At 44.1% G+C, this 27997-nt stretch overlaps 1 protein-coding gene across 1 annotated transcript; it reads left to right on the top strand.

Moving 5' to 3' along the window:
* The first annotated feature begins 202 nt into the window (after positions 1-202).
* LOC118835461 (zinc finger and SCAN domain-containing protein 20-like) lies at positions 203-23526 on the top strand. Its single transcript, XM_036742647.1, has 9 exons — positions 203-267; positions 4159-4641; positions 9117-9291; positions 9833-9909; positions 10209-10290; positions 12191-12877; positions 17301-17966; positions 20358-20816; positions 21930-23526. Exons 2-9 carry the CDS (start codon positions 4255-4257, stop codon positions 22781-22783), a joined length of 3387 nt encoding a protein of 1128 aa, XP_036598542.1. The 5' UTR covers positions 203-267; positions 4159-4254; the 3' UTR covers positions 22784-23526.
* The last annotated feature ends 4471 nt before the right edge of the window (positions 23527-27997 follow it).

Below are 27997 nucleotides of genomic sequence, written 5' to 3'. Positions count from 1 at the left end.
TATTATTTAATATTGGTTCTGTTTGTGCTATACCCCCTTTCTAGACTGGAATCTCTATGAAGACACAGCTCACATTTTATCTAAACTTTGTTCTTCTTCTAGTTTAGAATGTTGTGTTTAACACAAGGAATCACTTAATTTGTTTTTTTGTTGAAGCAAATTTGAGTGTCATCGTTCTGTTCAGCAAACTTAAGATGAAAATTGCTTTGTGTCCAGCGGAGAGACTGCAGTGGGTGTTTCAGAGGATGGGCCTGCCCACACACTTCAGTATGTCTCTTTCTCCTTCCTTCTCCCCCATTCCTCACCTCAATTCTTCTTAAATTTCTCAGGCATTATCTTTACCTTTACTCAAACCTTTGACCCTCACACTAGTCTGTCACCTCGTTCTTTTGTTTATTTTTTCTAAATTAGAGTCTGGTTATATAACTTTTTCATTTCATATGAAATAAAATATAAAATATTTTCAAAATGAAATATGGCCCTCAGCCAGGATGCTAGCTTCCTTCTACACTCCCACCAGAGACATGTTAGTTATATCTGACCCTGGGCAATGGAGCCTTGGTTTTCTCCTCTGCAAAACGAAGATAGTATGGCACCTACCTCATTGGGCTGTTAGGAACATCAGATGAGAGAAGCACTTTGTACACCTTAAAGTGCTCTATAGATGTCAACTGCTTTTATTGTTACTTGAACAACCTCTCTCCCAGTCTTGTCTCTCCCTCTTTCCCTTACAAATCTGTAAGGATTCTCTTTATCATAATTTAATGTCACTCCCATGTTAGGATTCTCCTGTGGGGCCCAGTTACTCCTTAGAGCAAATTAAAATGCCTCATAATGGACCTTAAAGCCCTCTACTGATGAGGCCTTCCGTTAATTGAAGGCTATAATCCCTTGGTTTATAGTATTCAGTCAGGCTAGCAAGACTTCCTTCTCTTCCCTCCCCTTCTGCTTCTGAGACATGAGTAGTAGTAGTCTTTATGCCTAGAATGCCCAACCCAACCCTTGCCCACCAAAATCCTTCTTCACATTCAGCATCTTCCCTGATACCTTCTCTCCAGCTTAATGACCTGACTCCAGCTGTTCTCACACTCTCTGTGCTTCCTTCCCACACTTGCATTTATTATAGTCACTATGTGTATCTGTATGTCTATACGTGTACTATCTCTATGGTGTATACAGCCTCCTCACTTGGAAAATAGGACTGATACTGGCACTGTCCACCCTCAAAGGGTGGTTGTGAGGAAAGTGTTTGCAAACGTTAAAGAGCTATAGGAACTTGAGTTATTGTCATATTGTTACATGTGTTTTATACAGTTTGTATTTGTATTTTATCACCCACCACTTGAGGATAGAAACTATGGTGTCTCCTCCACAGTATCATTGTGAGGTTGAGCATCCACTGCTTCTAACTCTCCTGGAACTGAGCTCAATTCCTTCTTTCTAGCTAAGTAGATATCCTGGTGTTTATTTACTTCTTTAAAGTTTTTTTTTTCTGACTTAGGTGTCTGTTATCCCAGAAATGCTCTTAACAGTCTTTTTGTATTGGTATTATCTGTTTTTATATCATCTTTTATATCACCTTCGTTTCCCATCACTTTTCCCTCCCAGAAATCCATCTTATAACTAATAACAAACCATTTACTACGGGCCAGGCACTGGGCTAAACGCTTTAAAAATAGCATCCCATTTGATCATCACAACAACCCTGAGAGGTAGGTGCTATTATTAATTCCTATTTTTACAGATGAGGAAACTGAGGCAAACAGAAGTTAAGGACTTGCCCAGGGTCATGAAGTTAGTAAGTGTTGGAGCTCTCTATCCACTGCACCACCCAGCTGCCCAATAAAGTGTTGGGGTGGGGAGGGTTTTGACAATACAACAAAACTACCAACCACAGCAGCCAAGACTTATGTTCCTAGGAGGTGTTCTGGGAGCCCAGTGCATTTTCATATCCCCTTGGGGCCAAGCTTGGTCTTCATTGTTTCTATTTATGTTGTTATAATCACTGGGTATGTTGTATTCCTGGCCCTGCTTCCTTTTCCATTAGCCCATATGAGTTTTCCCAAGCTTCTCTGTATTTGTTAGAGTCATTATTTCTTACACCTAATTAATATTCCATTACATTCATCTCTCAGAACTTGTTTAGCTCTTCTCCAATTGCTGAGCGCCTTCTATTCTTTACTACTACAAAAAGAGCTGCTATAAATGTTTTGTTGTGTCTGGGACCATTTTATCACTGACATTTTGGAGGCACGTGCCTTGCAGTGAGTGGGATCTCTGGGCCAAAGGTTCAATTTTTAGTGAAATTAGATAGTTTAGCTCCGTTCTTAGCACAGTCTCAAATTGCTTTCCAGAATAGTTGGAGCAATCAGCTCCACCAGCAACGTATTAGTGTGCCTACTTCTCCAGCACTGACAATGTGCCTCTTTTGTCCTTTTTGCCAATTTGCTGCATGTGAGATCAAACTTCAGAGTTGTTATGATTTGCCTCTCTTAGTAGGGACTTGGAACTGTTCTTCATACAGCTGTTACTCATTCACCATTCTTCTTTTGAGAACTGTTCGTACCTTCTGACCACTAATGATGTACTTTTCTTGTGTGCACTCAGTACGCTAAGCAGACTGGGCTATTCTCATGATTCATAGCCTTCCAACTTCATAGGGGAGGAGAATCACATTTTGTAAGAGATGAGGGAAGGCATCTTCAGAGCTCACTCACCATGTCAGTTCAACAAGCCCTTATTAAGCACCTGCTGTGTGCCAGGCACTGCAGATACAGTCTCTGTTTCATTTAATATCTCAAAGAACTCAAAACATTCTACAGGTGAGAAACAACATGTACATAGATAATCAAATACAAAGTGATCTGTTTCTCCCAGTGGGGGAACACTAACAATTGGAAAAATCCAGAAAGATCTCTTGAAAGAGGCAGCGCATGAGCTGATCCTTGAAAGGAGTTAGAGATTCCAGGGTGAGAGAGAATGCTTTGGGCATGGGGGACAGTCTATGCAATGATGCATGAGGGGAAAATGGCATGTCATATACAAAGAACAGCAAAGTAGGGTGATTCATCTCAAATACAACCAACACTTTTTTTTTGGTACACAATTTCAGAACAATATATATAACATGTTTTGAGGTCAACCCATCCACATAGATAGGGCAGCAAGATGGTGCAGTAGATCTCACCAAGGCAATATTCACAACAGTTGCTATTGTTATGAGTATGCCAGCATGGTTCTGAATTGCAAAATATAACAGACTCTCCATATAGAAGACAAAAGCAAAACATTTATTCAGACACCAGAAAGCCCAGTCCCCAAAACAGTAAGTCCAAACCATCCAAGCAGCAAAGGAGTTAATACACATTATCACAGCAGGGAGCCACCCCATCCCAGGGCCTTCCCACAAACACACTCACAAATCCTAGCTGACTCCTTGCCTGCATCCTCTCTGTCCACTCTTTCTGCTGTTCTAACTGCTATGAGCATTTCCTGCTCCACCCTTTCCTGTTCCACTCATTCAGCAAGCTCCTCCCGCCACATGTGACTTAGGTTTCCTGTGATGTAAGCAGGTCACATGGGCCTATTAATGGATGGGGAAGGTCTTCAAATTTACATTACCATTACAGTAGAGCATCAGGCCTGGAGTCAGACCTGAGTTCAAATTTAGCTTCATACATTTACTAGCTGTGTGACCCTGGAAAAGTCACTTAACCCTGTTTGCCTCAGTTCCCTCATTTATAAAATGAGCTGGAGAAGGAAATGGTGAACCACCCCAGTATCTTTGCCAAGAAAACCCCAAATGGGGTCACAAAGAGTCAGACATGACTGAAATGACTGAACAACAACTGAATTCATGTAGGTAATGCTGTGTATTCCATCCTACTAGTCTTTGATATTGTTAATAATCTTGGATCTGTTTTCAATTATCTTCAAATACTATATTTGGACATTTTACTAAAGTATATTATTAATGCTCATTTGCTACAAATGTAATAAATACAAAGAAAATAATTTGTACCAAATACAGAAGAACTCTTAAGGGACCTGATAATTAGGTTTCTGTTTTCCTGTTTTTCTCCTGCTCAGTCCTCTCTCTCTTTCTATCTCACCCCTTCCTGTCCCCATCTCCCACCCCTCCCTGACCATGTCTTTCAGGAGCAGCTCCAAGTGATTTTTCAGACAAACAGAAATGTGAGCCCTAGAATTCAGGCTTGCGCCAGAGCAAGGCTAATCTTCCCCCCCAGACAAACAATGGCTGCTGTTCTTGCTCCATCATATCAGGAGGAATTCCTATTAGTGAAACTGGAGGAAGATTCCTGCTTGGGTCAGGACCCCAATCTCTGGGGATATGACCCTGACTCTGAAGCCTCCCGCCAGCACTTCAGGCAGTTCCAATATGAAGAGTCCACTCAACCTCATGAAGTGCTCTTCCGACTCCAAGAGCTCTGTCGTCTGTGGCTGAAGCCAGAGAAACGGACGAAGGAGCAGATTCTGGAGCTCCTGGTCCTGGAGCAGTTCCTGAGCATCTTGCCAGAAGAGCTGCAGGCTTGGGTGTGGGACCATCATCCCAAGAACACGGAGGAGGCGGTGACCCTGGTGGAGGCTTGGCAGAAAGAGCCCAAGAGACCAGATCAGTGGGTGAGAGCAGCGTGGTCTAGTGAAGGGGCATTGCTCTGGGAAGTGGGAGATGCGGGTGCCAATCCCAGCTCGGCCTCAAGCCGGCTGGGTGAGTCACTCCATTTCTCTGCGCTTCATTTTCTTCATCTGTAAAATGAGGATGCTGGAGAGGGTTGTTGTAAATACAAAATGAGAGAGGATGTAGCAACAGTTAGAAAGGAAACTCAAGGTAATCTTTTTAGGAAGGATAGCACAATTGAGCAATAGGTGGAGCAGAAGAAAATCTTGGGATTCGCCTCTCTCTGTTGAAAGTTCAGTTCAAGCTTCTTTCCTGTCTCAGGGGGGTGCCTTTAGTTTGAATCGTTGTGTAAGTGTATATTCTCTGTGCCAACCAGAGCACCTTCCACAGCCATGACCCTCAGTTCTGGATGACCTCTGCCCCTTGGCCCGATAACTTGCATTCTGTTACCTTAGCCTCTGAATTTGAAAGGCCAAAGTTATCCTGGATGGGACTTAGACACAGTTTGCTTTTGAATCAGAGTTCTATGGTCCTGGTGACAGAATAGTCACAAACTAAAGTTAGATCGAGAAACGCAGGAGCCCAGCTGTTCTCTTGAGAGATTATCTGATTCCCCGAAGTGGGCTGTACACAAGCTCCCAGCTTTTAATTTAGATATATACATGCCTTCAGTTCTCTTATTGGGGGTGTAGGTAATACAACACTTTTGACCAGACTTCCTGCACCAGGTAGAGAAAAACAAACAAACATACTATTGAACTAATTAGTTAAAAAATATTTACTGAGTACCCACTAGACATCGTGGGGGATACAAAAGGAGTCTAAGAATGAATACCTAAGAATTTGAAGAAAAGCATAAGAGGCTAATATATAGTTAGGAAAGATTCTGTGGGGGAGGTAGAGCTTCAGTTGGGCCTTGAAAGGTTAGAATAGGATTTGGAGAGGAGGAGGGAAGCTATTTCTTGGTAGAAGATAGTGAAAACATGGTGGGGCGGAGGGCCTTAATTCGTGGGAATGCTTCTTAATCATTTCTTCCAGGAAGCCCTGAAGAGAGAATTTCACATTTGCACATGTACAAACATACAGTCACACACATTTTGTTTAATATATCACAGTTCACCAAAGATACATTACTTCTCTGTTCATTTGAAGAATGTGTATAAGGTCATCTTGCATTCTATCCTGACACATGGACTTTGATTTCTCTAAGACGGTCTCTACTCACATTTTAATTGTCCTAGCCTCGCTCCTAAAGATATAGTAAACATTATATCATATTTATTGAGGCAGCTAGGTAGCGCAGTGAGTAGAACACCGGCCCTGGAGTCAGGAGGACCTGAGTTCAAATGTGGCCTCAGACATTTGACACACTAGCTATGTGACCTTGGGCAAGTCACTTAACCCCAATTGCCCTGCCTTCCCCCCTCCAAAAAAAAAAGAGACAACAAATATCATATTAATTGCTAATAGAAGTAATTATTGCACCTAAGGGACTACTCCCAAACACTTGGGTGTTCATATATTAAACTCTCATCAGCTGTGCATCTCTCAAGACCCATAATCTCTGACCATGAATTGTCTGAGATGGAAAGCAGAATGCCAAGGTCTCACTTCATAGGAAGCTCAATTTCTTGCCTAGACATATTTTAAAACACCTTAGAGGTATTGCAGAGTGGTCACTTTCATGGCAGTGACTGCTAACTATAGCACCAAGCATGGTACTATTCTCACACTTAGAACTGTATTTTTTGGTTAGTGGTAGCACAAGGGTCCCTAACAGTAATTCTAATACTTTTGAGTCATCCTGTATCCCATATTCTCCCTGACCTACCATACTAAGTTCTAGGAATATCACTGAGGTCCCTCCTTACTTGCCCTACTTACCTTTGTGCCTAGTACCTAATAGGTACTTAATTAGGACTTCATTGATTGATGTGAAAACTAAGTGTGGTAAGAAGAGCGCTAGATTTGAGTTCAAATCCTGGCTCTTCCAAGTAGGCCTCATTTTCTTTTTCTGTAAAATGAATGTACTTAAGCACCTACTGGGTCCAGAGTGGGTGGCTTGAGTTGGATTACTTCTAGGGTCTCTTTCAGCACTAAATCTATGATCTATAATTTATGACCTTTTCCAGTTTTATCCTTGTTGCATTTTGGGAAGTTTGGGACTATAAATTTTTAATGACTCAATGTATGCCTTGTTCTTTTAGAGTTGTCTTGGCCAAAATGAATCTGGGGGTCAGGGCATTTTATGCTGTAGAGATCATTGAGATCAGAGCCTTTGCCTTTCCGTCTGAAAGAAGGGCTTCAGATCCCTGGGAAGGACAGACTTTGGGTCTTCTGGATATCTGAACAGTACCTAAGAATAATTTTGGTTCTTAATTTATATTAATTGTGAGTCCCATGGTATATACCTGGATCCAAGAGAAGTCTTACTTAGCATATTTAGTCTTATCCCCTTGCTTTAAAGTTTCACATATATGAATCCAGACCAAGGTGTATAGAAGGTTTCAGAGCCACTCTAGATCATCCTTATTTGGAAGTGACATTCTAGGAGGCGTGTTCAGTCTTGGGACTGTGAGACAACGGTGCTGGTGGCAAGGAGAACAGCCAACTCTAGAAGGTTCCCCTAGGGCTCACTGGGTTACTGGCTCTCTCCTGCCCAGGCCATCCCCCTGATGGGCAAGTCTGAATCTGATGCATTCTGTCTCTTCTAGTCCCACCATTGCAAAAACCAAAGTATCCAGAGAGGCTCCATAGTCATCCTGTCCTCTGTAGAGTGTTGCCAGCTGAAACAGTGAGGCAGTAATAGCAACGTAGGTGATAATTGTCAAAATGCCGTGAGGCTCTGTATCGCTAAGTACGTGAGACTCTCCACGTAGAAGGCAGAAGAAGCAAACCATCTATTCAGACCCCAGAGAACCAGATCCCACAAGTCATTCATCCAGTCTATCAGAGGCAGTATCACAACCTGGAGCCTCGCCTCCCCAAAACCTCTCCGATCCCCGGCTGGGGTCTTCCCGAAACAAACTCACACTACAGCCAAGTCAGCCTGTTCAGCTCTAACAAGCACAAGGGCAGCCATTAGCAGCCATAACATCCTTCTCTCTCCATTTCCTGCAACATAACTTCCTTTTCCTGTCAGGAACCTCCTCCCACCACGTGTGTCTTAGGCTTCCTGTGACATAAGCAGGTCACATGGCCTGTTAATGGGTGGGAAAGCTCTTCAAATCTAATTGCTACTACACCAACAAGGGTTAATCCTAGGCTACTCTGGCATGAATCCCAGGGCCCTCTCAGTTCTGACCACCTTCGGGACATGCCAGATTGGTCGTATGAGGTGATGTGTTGAGCACCAGGTATAGGCCCCATACATGATGTGCCTGCTTGGGAGAAGCCTACACCATCTTACCGTTTAGGGTTTCATGCCACTCCCAAGCAGTGATTCCCACATTGCCAACATGATAAAGTCACTAGCCTGCTGCTTCAAGATCCCTCACAGTCAGGCCCCGATCTAGTTTCCGAGACTTCTCTACTCTTTTACATATGTCCTGCACTCCAGCCAAATGGTCAGTGTACTGTCCCCTAAATATGGTTCATGCTTTAAAAGCCTCTGCACCTTTGTTCATGCTGGCCCCACCCCCCAGTCCAAGGATACCCATGACCTTCTCTCTATCAAAGTACCCACCCTTCAAGGCCCAATTCAGATCCTCCCCTTGAAGTCTTCCCTGACCGCCCCAGCCAGATAGGATCTCCTGCTTCTCTGAACTCCTATAACATACAATGTTGGCACCACTGGTCTGGTACTTAGTATATTCTGCCCGATGGTGTGTTGTTATATATGCACATGTCCTCTCTCCAAGTTGATTAGGGTCTTTGAGGGCAGTGAGTATATCATTTTTCTCCCTCTTTCATGACACTGCGCACAGTACCTTGCTCATGTAGTAAGGGTTCAGTAAGGATTTCTAATTGCCTGAATACTGGACAGGAATGCAAAGCATTGAAAACTTGATCTTTCTTTAAAAGCTCTAGATAACAAATTGCTTTCCTCAGAATAAAATAGATTTGATTAAAGAGGCAGTGCGGTGTAGTGGACAGATCTTTGTATTTGGAGTCAGAAGACCCAGGTCTGAGTTCAGTGCTGCTGCTTAGTAATGGTGCAACCCTGGGCAAGTCACTTAGCACCCCCTAAGCCTTGATGTCCTCTTCTGTAGAATGGGAAACAGTAGTTGTTGCCCTGCCTCTCTCTCAGGGCTATTGTGGGTATCAAATGAGGTAACAACAGGTGAAGTGGTCTATGTCAGCAGTAAAGCACTGGGCAGATAGTCACAGCCAGCATCATTGCCACTTTAATTACTCTTCCTCTGTCCTGGGTGGTCTCTTCATGGGGGTTTTCACTTGGATTTCACCAAGAATCCCCTGACCACAAGAGCTTCAGTGATGGGAAGCATGCTATCGCCAGGTCACCTTTTGTATACAGGGACAGGAAGTGCTTTCTGAATTGCCAGCACCCTTGGGTACAGCACAGGAGTCACGAAGCTTCCAGTTAGGTTCAGCAGAGATCAAGCCAGAGGAGAAGGGAATACAGAGCCCCTACTGGGAACCACTGGAGCACCTGAGCCCTATGGAGGAACCCAAGCCTCTGCACAAGAGTGGTGAGAAGCAGAGAATGTATTCTAAGATGGCTTGGGGAGGAGCCTAGGCTAGGAAGAGGGATCCATGGTTTGGCGGAAGAAGATGGTGGGACTGGGGAGGAGGTGCTGAGGAGGAGAACACACAGGTCTAGCCTTCCTGTCACTGACTAAGTGGCATTACAGAAGAGGATGTGGCCTTTGTTGCTATCAGTGATTACCCTCATGTATGATTGGCATCTTTGTCCTGGCACCCTGAAAATGAGCTCTCCCTCTCTCAATCCCCACTGAGGCCAGAGAATCAGGATAACCAGACCTTGGGGAGCAAGAAGCTCCAGAACAGGGTGACCATCTAATGCTCTATACGTGTCAGTTTTGGTCAAGCACATAGTCATTGAAACTGAAGAGTGATAGGCCCAGTACAGAGTCATAGCAGTACTATCTACAAGGATGGTCTTACTTAGATAGAGAGCAGCAGATGCACAGAATTGATGTGACTCCCAAAAATAATATGAATATGGCCATCCAGAAAATAACTGGGACTTACGCAGCTCCTTTTTCTTAGACAGCCTGGCTCCTCAGGTTTCTGCCCTTCCTAAGATGAGGAGCATTGGTGACTGCAAGATGGTAGCTGAGTCCCAGGTAAGCTGCAATTTGCTTTTCTTTCCTGAAATGTTTGTACCTTGGAGACTAGGCCCACCCTGTTGGCAGTTCCCCTGTTCTCTCACTCATTTGATTTCTCCAAGTATAACATTGCCACTCTAGACAAAAAGCCCACACTTGGTGATCTTCAACTCCACCAATTTCTGAATTCCTCCCTTTGGACCTTAACTCTCCCTTTTGCATTAATCAAGCAATATGAAATGCCTGTGAGCCCTCAGTCCTGACTGGGAGCCTATGGGTGAGTGACATTTGAGGATGTGCCCTTATACCTCTCACAGGAAGCCCCAGGCCATGGAAACCCTGCTCAGGACCTCTGCAAGGACACTGAAGAAGAGGACTGTGGGAATGAGCTCTTGCTGGGTAAGAACTTATTTCCCTCATAAATGAGAAGTTTTCAGGTGTCTTCAGCTCCTAATTCTCTGAGACTTCTGAGGGTGTCTACCTCACTGAGCCCAGTGCTTTATGAGGGTTAAAGTGAGTGGCCTATGGTCTTCAGGGATGTGCATAATAGAAGCACAAGACTGGGAGGGCTCTCCAAAGACCCTCTAGTTTGTTCTTTGCTTGCCCTTAAAATCACCCTATGTGTCCACTTATTTAAATTCTCCTTAGAGGTACATTCCACAGACTTCAGAGTTTTCTTTTTTTTAAGTTCTTCCTTTTCTATTTGGTCTCGATTTCCTTGTTCTAATGTAGGATTACCAGGTATTGAGCAGAGGGAGAAAAGAACTTCACTGCCTTTGTGCATTCCACTCCCAATAGTAGAACCATCAACTTTGAGTGATCTTCATGTTGGTTGTTCACTTTATAGAAGTGCTGTATAACCCAGAGCACCTCCATTGCCCTTCCGTTGGTCCACAGCCAGTTGGTTCCCCAGGCAGCTCTCCTCAAGTTTACTTTCTATGCCTCTGTTTTCCTGACACTTTTTTTGATGGTCAGTTAAGATTATGTTTTCCTTCCCTAACATCTCTTTCTTGCTCACAGATACAAGATAAAGAGTGAGAAAAGGGACGGAGGAAGACAGTTTTGAACTCAGCATACTCTTAGACTCTACCCAGAGAAATTGTAATGCAGGTTTATATTGTTAGGGGCCTGTTCTTTCTCTGATAAAGTCCTGCCTCATAGTGGTGTAGACATGGCTCTGGACTTTTGAAAACTATACCAGTAGAGTACAAGCTCTGGTTGGCTTCAGGAGTGGGCCAGGTGGCACACCAGTGTCTGTTGTCTGAGGCTCACATGGCTAAGTTCAGGGAGACCCATCACCAGAAGAGTGGCCACTAATGCAGGTATTCTTTGATCCACAACAACTTACGAAGACCATCTGGTTGCGTGTAAAGAGGTTGAAATCTGCTGCAAGTAAAAAGTACCTGCTCATAGCTGGATCTAGATAGACTCTTCCCAGCATAGGAGCTTGACAATTCGGTCCAGCTTAAGTGGTGAAATGATGTGATTTTGCCTCACCTGGAACCAATCAAGGGAAAGAAAACTAGCAGAGGGGGAGGGGCTTGGAAACTTGGATTCAGATCCTAGTTCTGCCACTTCTCAGTGTTGTAATGCGGAGCAAATTACTTCTTTCCAAGCCTTAGTTTCTTTGTTTATGAAATGAAAATTTTGGACCAGATGACCTTTACGTACTCTTCCAGTTCTAACCTTCTGTAATTCCTTAAATTGCTTGTAAGCCCCTGTGTTCAAGCAAGTGATTATTCCGTAAAGCTTTTGTATAGTTGGTTTGCTTTCTTTGTACTTTGTATCTGAAGAGTTTCTGCATTCCCTTGCTCATGAAAGGAGTTCCCTGATGGACAGAAGAGTTGAATTTCTTAAAGGTGTCTTCTGACTTCTCCTTATATCTTAAATAAATTCTTTAGCTCCTAACAAATCACTCCCTACCTGGCTTATTTTTTTAAGCTAATTTTTAGTCTTGGCTTTGCCATCAAAGTTACTGAACGTCTCTGGCTCCATCTATAAAATGAGGTGGTTAAATTAAATCATTCCATAATCCCTTCTGGCCCTAATATTCTCTGATTCTCTCTTCCCCACCCAGGGTGAGGCTCTGATCTCTGAGCTCATACAAATCTGTGAAACTCTCACTGTGACCAAATCACTAAGTCTCCTTATTCTCCTCTCTCAGTGACTTGAGAATGTTCAGAGCTGTACAGTGGTCTCTTGGTCATTTCCCAGGAGTCTTCCTGATATAGTCCATTGAATTCCAAGAACAGCTTTATAATCATAATATACTGTCATGCCCTGTTTGTTTTCTTACCAGTAGAGTCTCCAGTTCCCAAGTCCAACATCTCTTTGCCATTAAAGCAAGAAAGGGACCCATGGGATCCAAATCTCTGGTGCACTGAGGAAACAGGGAATCCAAGAGACTCCCACACAGATGAAAAGCAAGTAGGGTCTGGCCCAGCATTTGCCAGGGGAGAAGTGAAAAGCTGGGAGGAGCAGAAACAGTGTGATGGAGCAGACAGAAAAGTTTCTGGAGTCCTCTGGAGCTATGAGGAAACCATGACATTCCTTACCATACTTAGTGAACCTCAGTTCTCAGAAAAACTGCAATCTCGTCGTCGAAACCGCCAGCTATACCGAGCAGTAGCAGAACGGCTGCGGGAGCAGGGTTTCCTGCGGACATTGGAGCAATGCCGCTATAGATTCAAAAACCTCCAGACGAGTTATCGGAAAGCAAAGACTGGCAGAGCCCCTGAGTCCTGTGCCTTCTACAGAGAGATGGCCACTCTACTGAGCACCCACACCTCCATTTCCTGTCCTGACACCTTGGGAGAAACTTGGGATCCTTCTCAAGAAAGGGACAGCAGTGTTGACACTGAGGAACCAAAGAACAGGGAACATGAGGAGGGGACAGAGGATTGTGACGCTGATGGAATGATCAACCAGGAACTGACCCATAAGGGCAAGATGCCAGGCACCCAAGGCCCGTTCTCTAGCTGCTGGGGTAAGGACCTAATAAAAATGCCTTCTCTCAGGCATCAGTAGAATGAGGACTTTGTTTCTTCTTTTTGTGGTGTTGTAACACTTGTCTTTGTGTTTTAGTGGCCCCCATTTGGTAACAGTTCTTGTTATTTCTCTCCCCCACAGGGTGTTATGAGAATGTATTGTTTACCTAACAACCGTGGCCAGATTACATAAAGATGTTGAGTATCAGTAGCCAAATTCTTCATTATAGTATCAATGATTTGAGACTATTAAGACCAACTGATTCAGAAAGAAAGGAAGAACACAGTTATACCCCTGAGATAAACTCTGCAGTACAACAAAAAGTTTCTTCTCTAAAATCAGCTCCTATTTACCCAAAATTCAAATTGCCAGATGTACACAAAGGACTAGAATCTGTCACTCGGTGACTCTGTCCAGTAATAATCAGTGTTGATAACGATGACCCTGAGATACTGCAAGGTCCTGAGTGTTGAGAGAGACTCCATCATGGTCATCATCGTGTGGAGCAGTAGGAGAGCCGAGTGCCAGGCTTGCAGTCGGGAGAAGTCTTATTTCACATCCAGCCTCTGATTTGTTGCTCATTGTGTGACCACAGAGAAGTCATTTACCTTCCCTGGTTCTAGTTTCTAGTAAAAATGGAGATAACGTTCCATGTAGTGACCACCTGACAGGGTTGTTGTGACGATCAGATGAGTGAATGTATGTATAAATGTGCCTTGCAAACTCTGAAGTATTCTATGGTCAGTTATATTGTTGGTGTTATTAGGCATGTTTTATTAAATTCTGATTCTTTAAATATATTGACCTACATGTAGCCTGTGTTATGTATGGTAACTCAATTAACAATAGCATTCAGTACCTTAGAAGACCTCTATTCCCAAAGCATTCTGGATAAACAAGCATTTCCTGATGATTCAGTTTATCACACTGGCTTGAACCAGATTAGCTATGGCTGCCATTTGGACAGAGATTGCCTCAGTCACCCACCATGGGGATACTGTGAAAATGACCTCTTTCCTGAATCCAGTCAGATAATCAGCCTTTTGTTCACCTAATTATCTTGGCTGTGGTACACATTTTATCAACACATGTTCACTGGTTTGTCTAAAAGTTGGCATAGAAACGTAAATTCTTAGATTAAGAAGGGATCCTAAGGGCCAGATCCTGTCTGAAGCATGAATCTCACCTACAGTATCACCAAGATCATCTGTCCTCTTCTTGAATACCTTTCATGATAGAACCTTACTACTTCCCCTCACAACTCATTATGTTCTTGAACCGCTTTAATAATTTCTTCCTTCTATTAAGCCAAATTATGCCTCCCCATAACTTCTCACGGTCCCTCTGGAGCCAAGCAGAGCAAGTCTGCCTCTCTTCCTCATCTCCTCCCCTCATCCCCAGGTCTTCTCCACATGAAACGTCTCTAATTCCTTCAACCTAGTTACAGTATAACATGTGATATGTCACAGATGTGGTATGATCAGTAGAGAGTCATAGAATACCAGAAAGGGACCTCAAAGGCCATCCAGTCTTACCTTTACTTAAACACAAATTCCTTCTGCAAAGGAAAACCCTGAGGATGTCAGATCTTTGGGGAATCTGATTCTCTCAGTGTTTTAGCTATGCCTTCCCGTCATCTATAACCATTTATATCTTTATCTAAATCATTGATAAAAAGTGTTGGCCAAAGCTAGACCAAGGACAAAGCCCTTAAACAAGATTCTAGAGACCCCATTCCAGCTTAGCACTGACTCATTGATCAACATTGTTTTGTTCTAGTTCGTTCCAAGTCAACCTGACTTTCCATCTTGTCCATTAGTATACAGTGAGAGGCTTTGCGAAAAACCTCCTGTTGAGCTCTTCCCCAGGACTTCACAGTGGCACTAAAAGACCTGAGTGTCAAGCTGATTGATTGTTTATGCACACAGTTTGGTTTGTGTCTCTTCTTGGGCCTCTTCCTTCTCTCAAGGTTGGGAGTCACAGTTCTGAACATAAGGCAGCTCCTACTGCCCCCGTCTGGCTACAACCCAGTACAAATATAACTTCATTAAGTGAACATTTAGGTACAGTCATGAAGGAGAAAGGAAAAAGAAGCATTTGTAGAGATGGCATGGTTGAGTGGACAGGGCAGCAGATGGAGTGTTAAGAAGCCTGAGTTCTAATCATTGTGACTGACTCGCTGGATCACCTTAGACAAATCATTGTATTTCCCTGGCCTCAGTTTTGCATAGATGAAGTGAGGAGCTTAGACCAGATTTTCTCTAGCAGGGGTGGGAAACCTGCTGCCTCAAGGCCACATGTGGCCTTCTAGGTCCTCAGGTGGGGCCCTTTGACTGAATCCAAACTTCACAGAACAAATCCCCTTAATAAAAAGATTTGTTCTATAAAACTTAGACTCAGTCTAAAGGCCACACCCAAGACCCAGAAGGCTACATGTGGTCTCAAGGCCGCAGGTTCCCTGCTTCTGCTGGCATTCTCCAGTTCAAACATTCTCAGATTCTTGGAACTATCACAAAAGACAGACAGCATGCCAGTGGGCGAGGAAAGTATGGATATTGTTATCAGAGCTTTAGGTACTGACTTATCAATCAATAAATAAACATTTTAAAAGCACCTCCCCACATGCCAGGCCCCTGTGTATCACTGGGGATACAAAAAGAGGCAATAGATAGTCCATGCCCTAATGAATACAAGAACCAATTTCCAGGCAGTTGTCTTTGCCCACCGCCTTCCACATGGTTCCTCTGGCAGTATAGATATCCCACCAGATCCCACATGTTTACCTGAATTAGCCATACCCCTCACCCAGAGTCAGCTCTGATTGCAGTACATGTGTTTGTAAAAGAGCTGCTAGTTTAATTAACCAGGGTTGCCAGGAATAAGCTTATTCTGGATAATAAGCAAATAAAATAAAAGTTCTTACAAGAAGAGGCTAGACAGGAATAATGTAATACAAAGAATACTGGCTTAGGAATCAGGAACCCTGAGGTCTAGTTCCTGTTTTGCTATGAACCAAGTGACTTCCAGCAAATCCCTCTTATTTCTCTGAGTCTCAGTTCCTTCTATAAAATGAGGAGGGTGGGCCTCAGTAGTCCTTTCTGACTCTCTAATTCTGTGATTCGGCATGACAGGATCATTGCTGTCAGGGAGTTTGCAGTCTTGTTGGAGAAATGGGAATTGTGTCAAGTGTCCTATCCAGCTGTACCTGAGAGATGAGGAGATGATGATAGTAATACTAGCTAGCATCTATATAGCACTTCAAGGTTTGCAAAGCATTTTACATATGTTATCTCACAACAAGCCTGTAAGGTAAGTTCTGTTGTTATCCCCATTATAGATTATTAGAAATTATAGAAAAGGAAACTGAGGCAGACAGGTTAAGTGACTTGCCCAAGGTCATACAGCCAGTAAGTGTCTGAGGTAAGGGCTGAACTCAAGTCTTTTTAACCGGTACACTAGCCACTGTGACACCTCAGAAGGCACTGTCAAGTATCTTTTGGCAGACCAATAAATGTAATACCCCAGAGGCTCTCTGATTTCATCAATATGGGTGCTCCCTCCAGTAATGTATCCATCATGCCTGCCCATCCTATGGGACTCATCCATGTCTTCCTAACCCATTACAAATGATGATATAATGTAGAAGATGATAAATGCATAAAAGAAGGAGAACTTGCTTTGAACTGGGGAAAATTGGAAAAGGTTTTCTGGATGAGATGTCATTTGAAGAATGAGTCATATGTCAACAGACTGGGGTAGGGGGTAGATTTAATGGAGATAAGATGGAGATAAGAAACCCTGGGATATTTTTGAGGGATCACCTGGAGTGTGGATTAACATAAAGGGGAGAAGTCTGCATAGTGTGAGATAAGGCCCTGGGAAAGAGCACGTAGACTGCCTTGAATGCCAGGTGGAGAAGTCCAGTCTGTGTCAGTCTGTGTTGCACAAGCAGTAAGTGCTAGGGAGGATTGGGGAGAGGGGGAGAGAGTTAAGTGTCTGTTGGAATGATCAAGGCTCAGGGGCCTTTCAGGCTGGGTAGAATTTGGGTGGAGAGAGAGATACCAGCCCTTGGAAGGGAAACTCCTAAACCCCCTCAACACCAACTCATGGCCCAGGCTTCCCAAGGCCTTTTTACACTCAACACAAACAGAATTTGTAGGGTTCTCCTCCAGGGAAGCCACAGTCTTTGTATAGTCCAGAGTGCAAATTGTTCAAGTTTCTGTCTACCCTTGAACTGTTATCTTTTCATTTTCTCTAAATTGTTAAATCAACTAAGACTGAGTTAAAAAAAATACCAGATATTCTCTGGGACAGGCCACCTTGCACATAGTAGACACTTAATAGATGTTTGTTTAATTGAGTTGGTTACCAATGCCAGTTATTATGTCTGCTATTTATTTCTCCCCCATTGGCCTCTCCAGATCCCAAATCCAAAGTCGCCCATCAAGAGAAGTCAGGGAAAGGCTCATGGAACTCAGCTCTCCATAGATCAGAGGAAAGAGAGAGCAGCAAAGATTCACACCCCAATGAGGATCAAGGAAAACCTTGTCAGGCTCTAGCAAAGAAGGACATGAAAGGCTGGGGGAACCAAGAGCTGGGCAGTGCAGAGGACGAGAAATATGCAGGTGTACATTGGGGCTATGAGGAAACCAAGATCTTTCTGGCAATTCTCAGTGAAACTTCATTTTCTGAAAAACTTCGGACCTGTCATAGAAACAGCCAAGTCTACCGCGCCATCGCCGAGCGGCTACAGGAACATGGCTTCCTCCGGACGCTGGAGCAGTGTCGGTACAGATTCAAAAATCTCCAGACCAGCTACCGGAAAGCAAGAACCAGCCACCCCCCAGGGACCTGTCCCTTCTACGAAGAAATAGCAGCCCTGATGCATTCCTGGGCTGCCATTAAACCTACTTACGCTGTGGGTGGAGACTCTGATTCCCAGGGGCAGGAGCCGGAGGACTGGGAACGACAGAACACTGGAAAGGGAGCCACAGCCAAAGACTGTGAAAGGAAGGAAATGGGCCTTGAAGTGTTCACCAAGGAGCCCAAAGTTCCCAGGACCGCAGCCCTTTTCCAGAGTCGAACAGGTGAGGATCTCTTTAGTAATGAGGCCTGGGCATCTCTTCTATAAAGGAATGCAGGATGATCTAGAGCATAGAGTATTGGCATGGGGTTCTAATCCTATTGGAAACTGTGAATTGCTCTTTCATACCCCCCAGAGGAATTTTACAAAGTTAAGGAGAAGCTGTGTTAGAAGTACATAAGAAAGGTGCTAGAGAAGGCAGAGACTGGATAGGTAACACACTGGATGACAGGATTTTGAAAGGTCTTAATACGTTAGAACCTTAGGCCAAATCTAATAACATGAAGTCTAATGGGGCAAATGTAAATTTATATGTAGGTTCTAAAATCAGCCTCTTGAGTATGTATAAGATGAAGAATGAGTGACCAGATAGCCATTTATCTGACAAAGATCTGGGGGTTCCATTGGGCTACAAGTTAAATGTGAGTAAAGAGTGTGATATGGCAGGCAGGAGAACTAATGCACTCTTAGCTCATAAGGAAAGCGTGATGTCCAGTACGAGGGTGGCAGTAGTCCCACTGTCAAGACCACATTTTGAGTTGTGCTCATCCCCGGGCACCATCTTTTAGGAAGGACACTAATGAGGTGGAATGTGTACAGAGGAAGGCAGCCAGGCCAGTGAAAGGCTTAGAAGAACTGATTGAAGAAACTAGGTATATTTAGCACAGAGAAGACAAGACAGGATGGATTATGGCATGACTCTTTTAAGTCCTTAAAGGACTTGTAAAAGGACATATAAAAGGAATTACACTTGCCCTGCTTGGTCCCAGAGGACAGACCCAGGAGCAGTGGATAAAGTTTCTAAGAGGCAGATTTAGGCTTAGTAAGGAAAAGCTTCTGGCAGTGAGCTCTCTGAAAGTGGAATAGAGTGCTCCTTGGGTCGTAGATTTCCCCTCCCTGGAGGTCTTCAGGCAAAGACTAGATAATCACTTGTCAGATGCGTGGGGGAGGAGACTCTTGTTGAAGCAGAGTTAGGGCTAGATAGCCTGTGCTATCTCTTCTTACTCTGAGATTCTGCACTCCCGGTGTGAGAGCATGGTGGAAATCCGGGGCCTCGGATCAGTAGGCAGACCTGACCAGTGAGCTCCTCTCTCCTGGGATAATTAGGATCATTCATTATTATCATTAGTATTGTTATCACTCCCCTGAGTTTCCCTTGCTCTGTGGAAACTGAAGTAGTAGCATAGCAGGTGCCCCTTTCAATATGGTACCAGTCCTTAGGGTGGCTCAGTGTTAGGGTGATGCTTCTACCAGGGCTGGGATTTTCAGAGCAACCAGAGAATTCCTTGGATCCACTCCAGACTCAAAGGCAGAAAGAGAGCATCATTAGGAAAATAAAGGGGATTCACGTTTGACCTGGGCCAGGACCCTTGCAGGTGCTGGAGCTATTCCAGGAGAGTACTAGGGGCTCACTAAGTCTTTGCTGGAATAGTTTAACCATCTGCAGTCTGTACCCCACCCCCACCTGGAGGACTGGCAGAGCCCCCTCACCTTGGCTTCAAGTGTGGGTTTTTGTCTAGACCACTTTTCTTTAACATACAATTGTTACAGGTAACCCCACCCAATTTTTAACCCAAGCCCTGTGCCTCCATTTGCCCCAGGGAAATGTGGAACTATGGAATGTCTACCTCCAAAAGGCAGTTCAGTCTTATCGATAGGATAGCTGGTCTCACAGAGGAAAGCTAATTATCACTGATGGCCTGTAGAACTGGACCCCCACTGGGCAGTGTGACAGATCTTTACCTCAGAGAGATCATTGTGAGCTACAGCTCACAAAACATGGAAAAAATGGAATATGCATCAAAGGGCCCAGAGAATCCAGATCATGGCAGATGGGGCCCAACAGCCACACACTCCCTGTCTCTTCTCAGTTCCTCCAGCTCCTTCCCATTGTAAATAGATGGCCAGCTTCCTGGGGAGGGAAGCTTCCCATTGGCAGAGAAACCTCTCATGGACATAGAGCTTGGGTCAGCCACTCAACATGCATTTATTGTGAGCCAGGCAATGTCCTTTGGACCCTTCATCTTTCAGTCTATAGAACAACTTGCTGAGACATGTGCCAAAAGCCCCACTTGCCTGGTAGCACTTGGGTCCTTTGTAGATGCTGTTACTGAAGACATTTAATCAATGGTTTATTCATTAAGTAGGAATTAACTACCTGCTGTGCAGGGTTCCCTTTAGTCAGGGCTCCTGGGGATGCTAGGATAAGTAAGACAAGGTCCTTGTTTGCCTTCGTGGAGGTTCCCACCCATGAGGGTGGGGCAGGCATATGGAGATAACTAAAACACAGGGAGGACGTTGAGGGGTCCTAAGAAGGGTATAGAACAGTATGGAAAACTTTAGTCTTGTACGTTCCCCTGTGGTGACAGGTTTAAATGCTTTCTTCCTGTGTCAGGTGTGCACTGGGGCCATGAGGAAACCAAGGCTTTCCTGGCAATCCTCAGCGAATCTCAGTTTTATGAAAAGCTCCGGACTCGCCACCCCAACCGGCAGGTGTACCGGGCCATCGCTGAGCGCCTGCGTGAGAGGGGCTTCCTGCGGACGTTGGAGCAGTGCCGGACAAAGTTCAATAGCCTCCAGACGAGCTACAGGAGGGCAGGGAGCAACCGCACCCCCGAGACCTGTGCTTTCTATGACGAGATGGATGCCTTGGTGAATGCCCACGTGGCTGTAGCAGCCACCAGCATCCTGAAGAAGGTGGCACCCCAGCCTGGGCGGGCAGTCAGTGATGCTGACCCCGAAGAGCAGGACAGTTGGCACAGTGAGGAGGCACTGGAAGATTGTGACAGTGATGAAGCAGCCATCAGAGAAGCCAAGAGTCCTGGGGCCCCTGCTCTAGTCCAAGTCTCAGCTGGTAAGACGAGTCTCATTTTTCATTGGAATGTGGCTCTCCCCTTCCCATTGCCCACCCCCCCGCCCCGCCCCAGCTCATGGGCTTTATGCAAGAGGATCTGTCTGGTTTGGTAACAAGTACATTAGACAAGAAGGCCAGAGATTTGGGTTCATTTCCATCCAGATGCTGAAACTGATTAACCACATTAATCAATGCACATGTGTTTTTTGGATTCCTATTTGCTTGGCACTGCAAGTAGTATCCTGTGAAAGAGTATAGAACATGGTCCCTTCTCTCAAGGAACTAACAGCCTAGGTGAGGAAAACTAGAAAACATGAAACAACAGAAAACATAATTGGGAGGATAAGAATCAGCCCACCAAAGTCCCAGCTCTGCCACTATCTAGTGACGTGACCACCTGGGCCCTCAGCTTCCACATCAGTACATTCCAGGTAAAAAAATTCCTTTATTCCATGTCTATAGCTAATGTGCTACCTTGTGTGCTATATAACAAAAATGCCACGAGAATTCAGAGGATGAGAAAGTAAATGAGGCCTCAAATGGTCAGCAGTGAGACCTGATGAACAAAAAAGGGGCAGCACAGTGGCTAGAACGCTAAACTCTCACCATAGGCAAGCAGCTTAACTGCCCTGAGCCTCAGCTGGAAAAGGAGGATGATAACATGTGTAGTCCCTACCTCCCAGGATCATTGTAGGGCTCAGATAAGTGTGGATTGAGCACCTGGCTAGTTTGAAAATGTTATATCAGTCCTGATGGCAGACTGATAATCATCACAGTACTGTTGGAGCTGGACCTCAAAAGGTGAATGGTAAAGGGGAATTTGGCTAGTACTTTGGGCCAGGAGAACATGAGTGAAGATCTGGAGGTGACAAGGAGTAGTGTGTAGCAGGCAGAGGACAATGAGAATGCCCTGAAACTCCCTGATTTTGAGCACATCTCTTTCCATGCACTTCTGTCCTCATGTGCAAAATGGCTACTTTAACACCAGATCCTTATTTGCAGGAGAAGATAGGTAAGTTTCATGAGTCTAGCTGAAAGATAGAATTGTGTTCCCTGCCTAATTTGGTTGGTTGAAATCATCCAATTTTTTTTTTTGCTGTTTTTTTTTCCCAGAGTTGAGGATCCAGAATGAGAACAAGGAAGAGACTCAAAAACGAGGCATCTCTGAGAAAAAGCAACCCTGTGAATCAGAGGGAGGTGTAACTCAGCTTCTTAACTGGGGGAAAAACTGTGAAAATAAGTACAAACCAGAGAGATCATGGGAGAGAGACCTAGGAGAAAGACAAGGAAAACTGACTTCCAAAGAGGATTTACAAAATCCTGCAGCTCAGAAAGGATCCTCTGCAGAAGGAAGGCCATACAAATGCCTTGACTGTGAGAAGAGTTTCAGCTGGCGGTCACACCTGGCCACACACCAGAGAATACATACAGGAGAAAAACCCTATCAGTGTTCTGAATGTGGAAAAAGTTTCAGTTGGCGGTCACACCTCAACACTCACCTGAGGATCCACACAGGAGAGAAGCCCTATAAGTGTCTAGAGTGTGGAAGGAGCTTCAGTGATGGAGCAGGCCTCACTGCACACCGGAGAATCCACACAGGAGAGAAGCCCTATCAATGCCAAGTGTGTGGCAAGAGCTTCCGGCTCAGCCCCAGCCTGGTTGTGCACCAGAGGATACACACAGGGGAGAAGCCCTACAAGTGCAGTGAATGTGGAAAAGGCTTCAACAACAGCTCCCATTTCAGCGCCCATTGGCGGACCCACACGGGCGAGAAGCCTCACGAGTGCCCCAAGTGTGGGAAGAGCTTCAGTAAGGGCTCTGCCCTCCACAAACACCAGAGAGTCCACATGAGGGGAAAGCTTCCACTGCAGCCCGGGCTCGACCCTCCATCAGGAAGCCTGCGTGGGAAGAGTTCTGTAGATAGACTGGATTTGGGGAGACCTTCCAACAGAGATGACTGCTTCTGATCTACCCTGGTTTTGTTCAGGAACGGTGCTGAGCTTGGATGGAGTGGGAAGAGCACTGTGCTGGAAGTCAGGGACCTGGGTTCGAATTCTGGCTGTGCCATAACTAATGATGTGACTTTAAGCTGATCATTTCCTCTCTTGGAGCCTACAAATCTATAAATGTGAGTTGGACAACATGTTGTTCAAGGTCCTTTGACTCCCAACACTCAGTGATTCTAACTCAGTGTTTCTTTACACTTTGGGAGAGAGTCTTTTGTGTCTGAAGCTAGACTCACCAGACGGGGTCTAAGATTGGGAAGAGCTAAGCCCCCTTCCCAGCTGTGCCTTTACCTTGCTGCATGCCCCTTCACCCTTCCTATGTGCCTCAGTTTTACTGTTGAGAAAATGGGGGAGAATAATCCTGATCTTTGGTTTTTTGTACTTTCACCGAGAAAGAGAACCTCATGCCCTGAACACACCCAAGTCTGGACTCTCCTTTCCTCTTACCTCAGGTTTTATCGGTGCCTCCATCCCAGAAAAGTGTGTCACCACCACTGGGATGGAACCATTAAACTTTGGGGTTCAGAGTATCAGGGGGAAGTCAGGAAAGAACAAAAGGGATGATTTGGGAATTCTGAGTATTTTTCATTCAGTATGAAAGAGTACTTACAAAATGTGGAAGAACCCAGTTAAGAATATATGCAGGTGGTGCCTCTTTATCTCTCTGTCTCTTTCTCTCTCTCTCTCTCTCTGTCTCTCTCTCTCTCTCTGTCTCTCTCTCTCTCTCTGTCTCTCTCTCTCTCTCTCTCTCTCTCTCTCTCTCTCTCTCTCTCTCTCTCTCTCTCCCTCTCCCTCTCCCCCTCTCTCTCTCTCCCTCTCCCTCCCTCCCTTCCTCACTCCCTCTTTCTTCCTCCCATCACTGGGCTTGTAAGGACAAATGCAGGTTAATAAATGGAACTTCAGGGTTTTGTCTGAATGTATAAAGAAACATCTTAACCCTGGCTATGGGAAATGTAGATACTGAAACTCATTTCCTCTTCCTCATGTTAACCTCAAAGAATGCCTTAGACTATGTTGAATGTACTGCCTGTTCTTTTTGTTATAATTAATAAAACTGAATTTATTGCTCTGTGTGCTTCTGGATGATAACAGTTATAGGGTGGAGAATTTAGATAGCATTTGGATCTTATGAGAAAATTGTAAGAATTCTGTTAATGTTCATCCTAATATCTAAACACTGGTTGGCAAGCCTCCATCTCTTGACTTCTAAGGTCTCTTCTAGCTCTAAATCTATGATCTGATGATTCCAAGTACATTTGAGGGAGGAAGGAAGTCAATATTACATAATACCCATATTTCTACAGTGTTTTTATAGCTATACCATCTGGAAATTTCTTTTCAGATCAAGCTCACATCTCTCCAGGACAACATTGGCAACATTTGTAAATTGCCAACAGTGTCTTAAAATTTCTGATGGCTTTTACATCACTCATGCCTGTGTGATGTAACGTATTATGCTGAGGTCAGAGGACCTAGGTCCAAATTCTGCCTCTGACCCTTACCTGTGTATACTTGGGCAAGTCACCAAACCCCTATAGGCCACATTTTCTTTATCTGCAACAACAAGAGGTGAGACTAAATAGCTTCCAAAGTAGAAGTTCTTCACCTTTTCTTCCATAATCAAGGCCCTTCTAGCCTCCACAAAATAGAATCCCACTCTTGCTTTAATGATCAGCGAAGGCTGATGACATCAACATTCTACTTGGAACCTTGAGGCCTATGTAGTGAATAAGCTTCTCCCTACCTACATTCCCCTTTCCTACCACATCTAGTAAATCCCAGCTTCCTGCTCCTTCAATCTGTGTGATTCAAGTCAATCCAACAAATGTACTGGGGACACAAAGACAGACATGGAAGTGATTCAAACCACAGCCTGCCCAGTTTAAAACATCTAACCCACATGCCTATCCAATTTAGTCTACAGACCCTATACTCTTCTGCTGTACCTCCCCGCCAATCTCCATTGTGACCTCTAGAACCCCTGTTGCCAATAAAAAACTTTCCCCCATTCTCAATATCTTTGGAATTGGAGAAAATGTCCAGTCTCCCATCTTGTTCACATGCACTAGAAGATGCAGCAGCAGCAGCAGCAGCAGCATGAGTTGCTCCTCTGTATGACATAGCTACATGTTCCCCAGGTGCGCACTCCTCCCCACGTGCACCCTGTACATACACATTTCCTATTTCTATAGGTACTTATAGGTACTTAGGTATTCTTCCACACATGTGCCCTAGCCACACATGATCCCTACACATAGACCTCTCCATGTGTGCTCATTCTCCTCACTGATACTGTTTGTGGGAGGGGGCCCTAGGTTCATGGGGGAAATGTTTTATGGCTACTTTTTTTACCATGTCATTTCATTAGATGCTTTGCTTTTAACTGTGTCTGCTGGCTGATTACTAAAGGTAAACACATGGATTTGTGAGCTACAGTTTTAGGAGAAGTGAATCCACAAAATACCTTGGACCTGGGGTTGTCATTCCCTTGGGGACATACCTGAGTTGGGGCTCCCAGGTGCTACACAAAATGTGTAGGGAACATAAAGTATTGGGTGCCTCTTCCTTTGCCCCCTACAGATAACTAGACAACATGTCAATCCCACAGGAACCAGTGGGCTTTTAAATGTGTGTGAAGAAGGAAGCCCAAGTGCGAGTCTTGGGTAGAGAAATGCTTCATGATGAAATCCAAGGTGTGTGTGTTTTTGCTGTTCAATGTGGCTGGGGTGAGTTAGACGTAATTATTGGCTCCTTTCTTGGACTTTGTCTCCTCTGATCTTCCTGGGGTCCCAACTACAATTGTTCTGACGTATCTACTCTCTACAGTATGTAACTTGAGGTACATGTGCACGCGCATGTATACACACGCACATTTCTTCTTCCTCTTCCAGTTTAAAAGACCTTTTGATTAGATTTGTAAGGAACCAAACACATTCTTTATAGCCCTTGTTAGGTACGTGCCATCTCTAGCCAGGAGCCTGGCTTTCTTAAATATTAAGCCATGGTCAAGAAAACCAAATCCCAGTCCCAGAAGCCTTCTTAACTTATCCACTCACTTCCTGTACCACCATCATTCATCCCAATTATTGTTATCCTTCCTCTGCAAGGGCACAGAGCCTAGAATGAGCCATGCTTCCCCTGCTCTATGTGAGTCAGGTGCATAAAGGTGGGGCGGGGGGCAGGTGGGGAGGGAGGAAGGGATTGGGAGGGGGAAAAGACACAGAGGAGACTGTGACCATGCTCTTAAGAGGAGGAGCCTCCTAAGTCAATATCTGGAAAGGACTGAGGCTCTGAGGAATGCTGATGGGGAGAGGCACCAGTAACAACTATTCTATTGGAGCAACCTCAAACCTTAGACTCACACACCATTTCCTATAGGTTCCAGGAATAAAATTATTCCAGGATGGTCTCTCAGTCAGGAAGATGCTGAAGCAGAGACATGAGGAGAAAGAAAGGAGTTGGGGGAATTGCTGGAAGCTTTCCTGGCTAGCAGTCTCTACTCATCCTTCTTCCCATGTTGTGGATGGCTCCTCCATCAGGTTCCACATCAGCTACTTACCTACTGAAGCACTGAAAAAGTTTATGACAAGGGGAGATGGCATGGGTATGTACGTTTTGTTCTTTTGACCAGAACTAGCTGATTCTTTTAAGAGTAAGAAACTCCTGTGGGGTTTTTCCTTATTGTTTCCAAGTTAATATATGTAGCCAGGGGGTAGAAGATTGCCACCTTAAATCTGTTGAGCAAAACTGAAGCTTTTTCATTTTTCTAAATTAGCAAAGCAAATAGCCACTGAAATTCATTTGTTACCACCTCCTAAAGATGTGTGGGATTACTAACTACATTCATTGTAAAAATAATCATTTTCTTTTATTAATGGAAAATGTAAAAACTTTTTTTAAAAAAGCTGTGAGTTTAAGAAATATTTTAAAGACATGTCAGTTATTTTCCAAAAAGCTGGTAATGGAGCTTTAGACTTTTAGGAGTTGAGTTCCTAGCACCAGATCTCGAGACCCCTAGACTATTCCATGTGAAGAGCTAACTGGGTGAGGGCACATCTTAACTTGCCAGAACTCTCCAGCATCTACTGAAGGCCAAGACAAAGTGAGTCACTGGCACTAGAAATCTGCAATGACATCTCAGTGTCCATGTTCCAAGGACAGTACCTGTATGAAGGTCCCCAAATATTCCAAGCTTCCTTGAGACCTCACAAGAATTAGAAATTGTCTCAAAATGGCATTGCTCCAGAACCAAGGGAAAAAAATGACTGAGGTCCACAATCCTTTTAATGTACACTTGGGGTTTCAAACTCATCTGATAAATGACCTGCTTCCTCTGCCCTATTAGCTCCATCAGCAGTTATTCTGGAAGGCAATTGAGTCACCCTAAACTTTGGATGAAGGTACTCCAGATTTTCCATCACATAAATAAGTTTCTTCATTTCCTACATGGCTCAGACCACAAAGATTCCACCAGATTTCAATTGGCATTAAAGAAACATTTCTCTCAGTAAGGCTTAAGAATGGAAATGGAGAAATCGATCTATACACAACATATCAATGTAATCCTCCACCAACTATTCATCTGTGTCTTAATAATTTTAAGACAATCACAAGGACTAAATTCTACTTTATTAAGATAATTAAAATAATTAAGCATTATTTTTATTCCTGAGCAGAATTCCAAAACAGGTTGGCATGGAGAATATGAGGCAATATCACCATCAGCATTTCCCCCATACTCTGTAGAAATACCTGAATTCATGGACCACCACCACCAGTATAAAAAACAAAAAAACTCCTAACCCTCCCCATAATGACTCAGCTAGGGGTTTGCCAGCATGGCAACAAGCACAGAAAGCAGTCCCAGGTTCATCTCCCTACTGAACCCAGTTTCCTACCAGACTAAAAGCTATGTTTTCATCAAATTTAACAAGCTTTTCTCCTCCATGTATTCTATTGTTGCGTTAACGATGTCTGAGCTACATTCAAGACTTCTGTTTTAATCATTTATTTTCCCATTTATAAATAGAAGGAAAAAAATTCTCTATTTACCTTATAAGGTTGTAATGTGAGGTTGAAATGTTTTCTGTTAAATGCTTTAGGTTTGCTGAAAGTCAGAAATCTGTGATAATGTGGTAATATGTTTTTATTGCTTCAACTTCATACATGATTCCT

This window comes from Trichosurus vulpecula, chromosome 2, assembly GCF_011100635.1.
Source record: "Trichosurus vulpecula isolate mTriVul1 chromosome 2, mTriVul1.pri, whole genome shotgun sequence".
NCBI lineage: Eukaryota > Metazoa > Chordata > Mammalia > Diprotodontia > Phalangeridae > Trichosurus > Trichosurus vulpecula.
This window is presented reverse-complemented; position numbering and strand designations above follow the sequence as displayed.

Bases quoted from the DNA above. Each gene is read 5' to 3' on its own strand.
- LOC118835461 (XM_036742647.1), top strand. From the start codon at position 4,255: ATGGCTGCTGTTCTTGCTCCATCATATCAGGAGGAATTCCTATTAGTG. The intron at 10,291-12,190 runs GTAAGAACTTAT...TTTTCTTACCAG, and splicing joins TGGGAATGAGCTCTTGCTGG to TAGAGTCTCCAGTTCCCAAG. The intron at 12,878-17,300 runs GTAAGGACCTAA...TGGCCTCTCCAG, and splicing joins CCCGTTCTCTAGCTGCTGGG to ATCCCAAATCCAAAGTCGCC.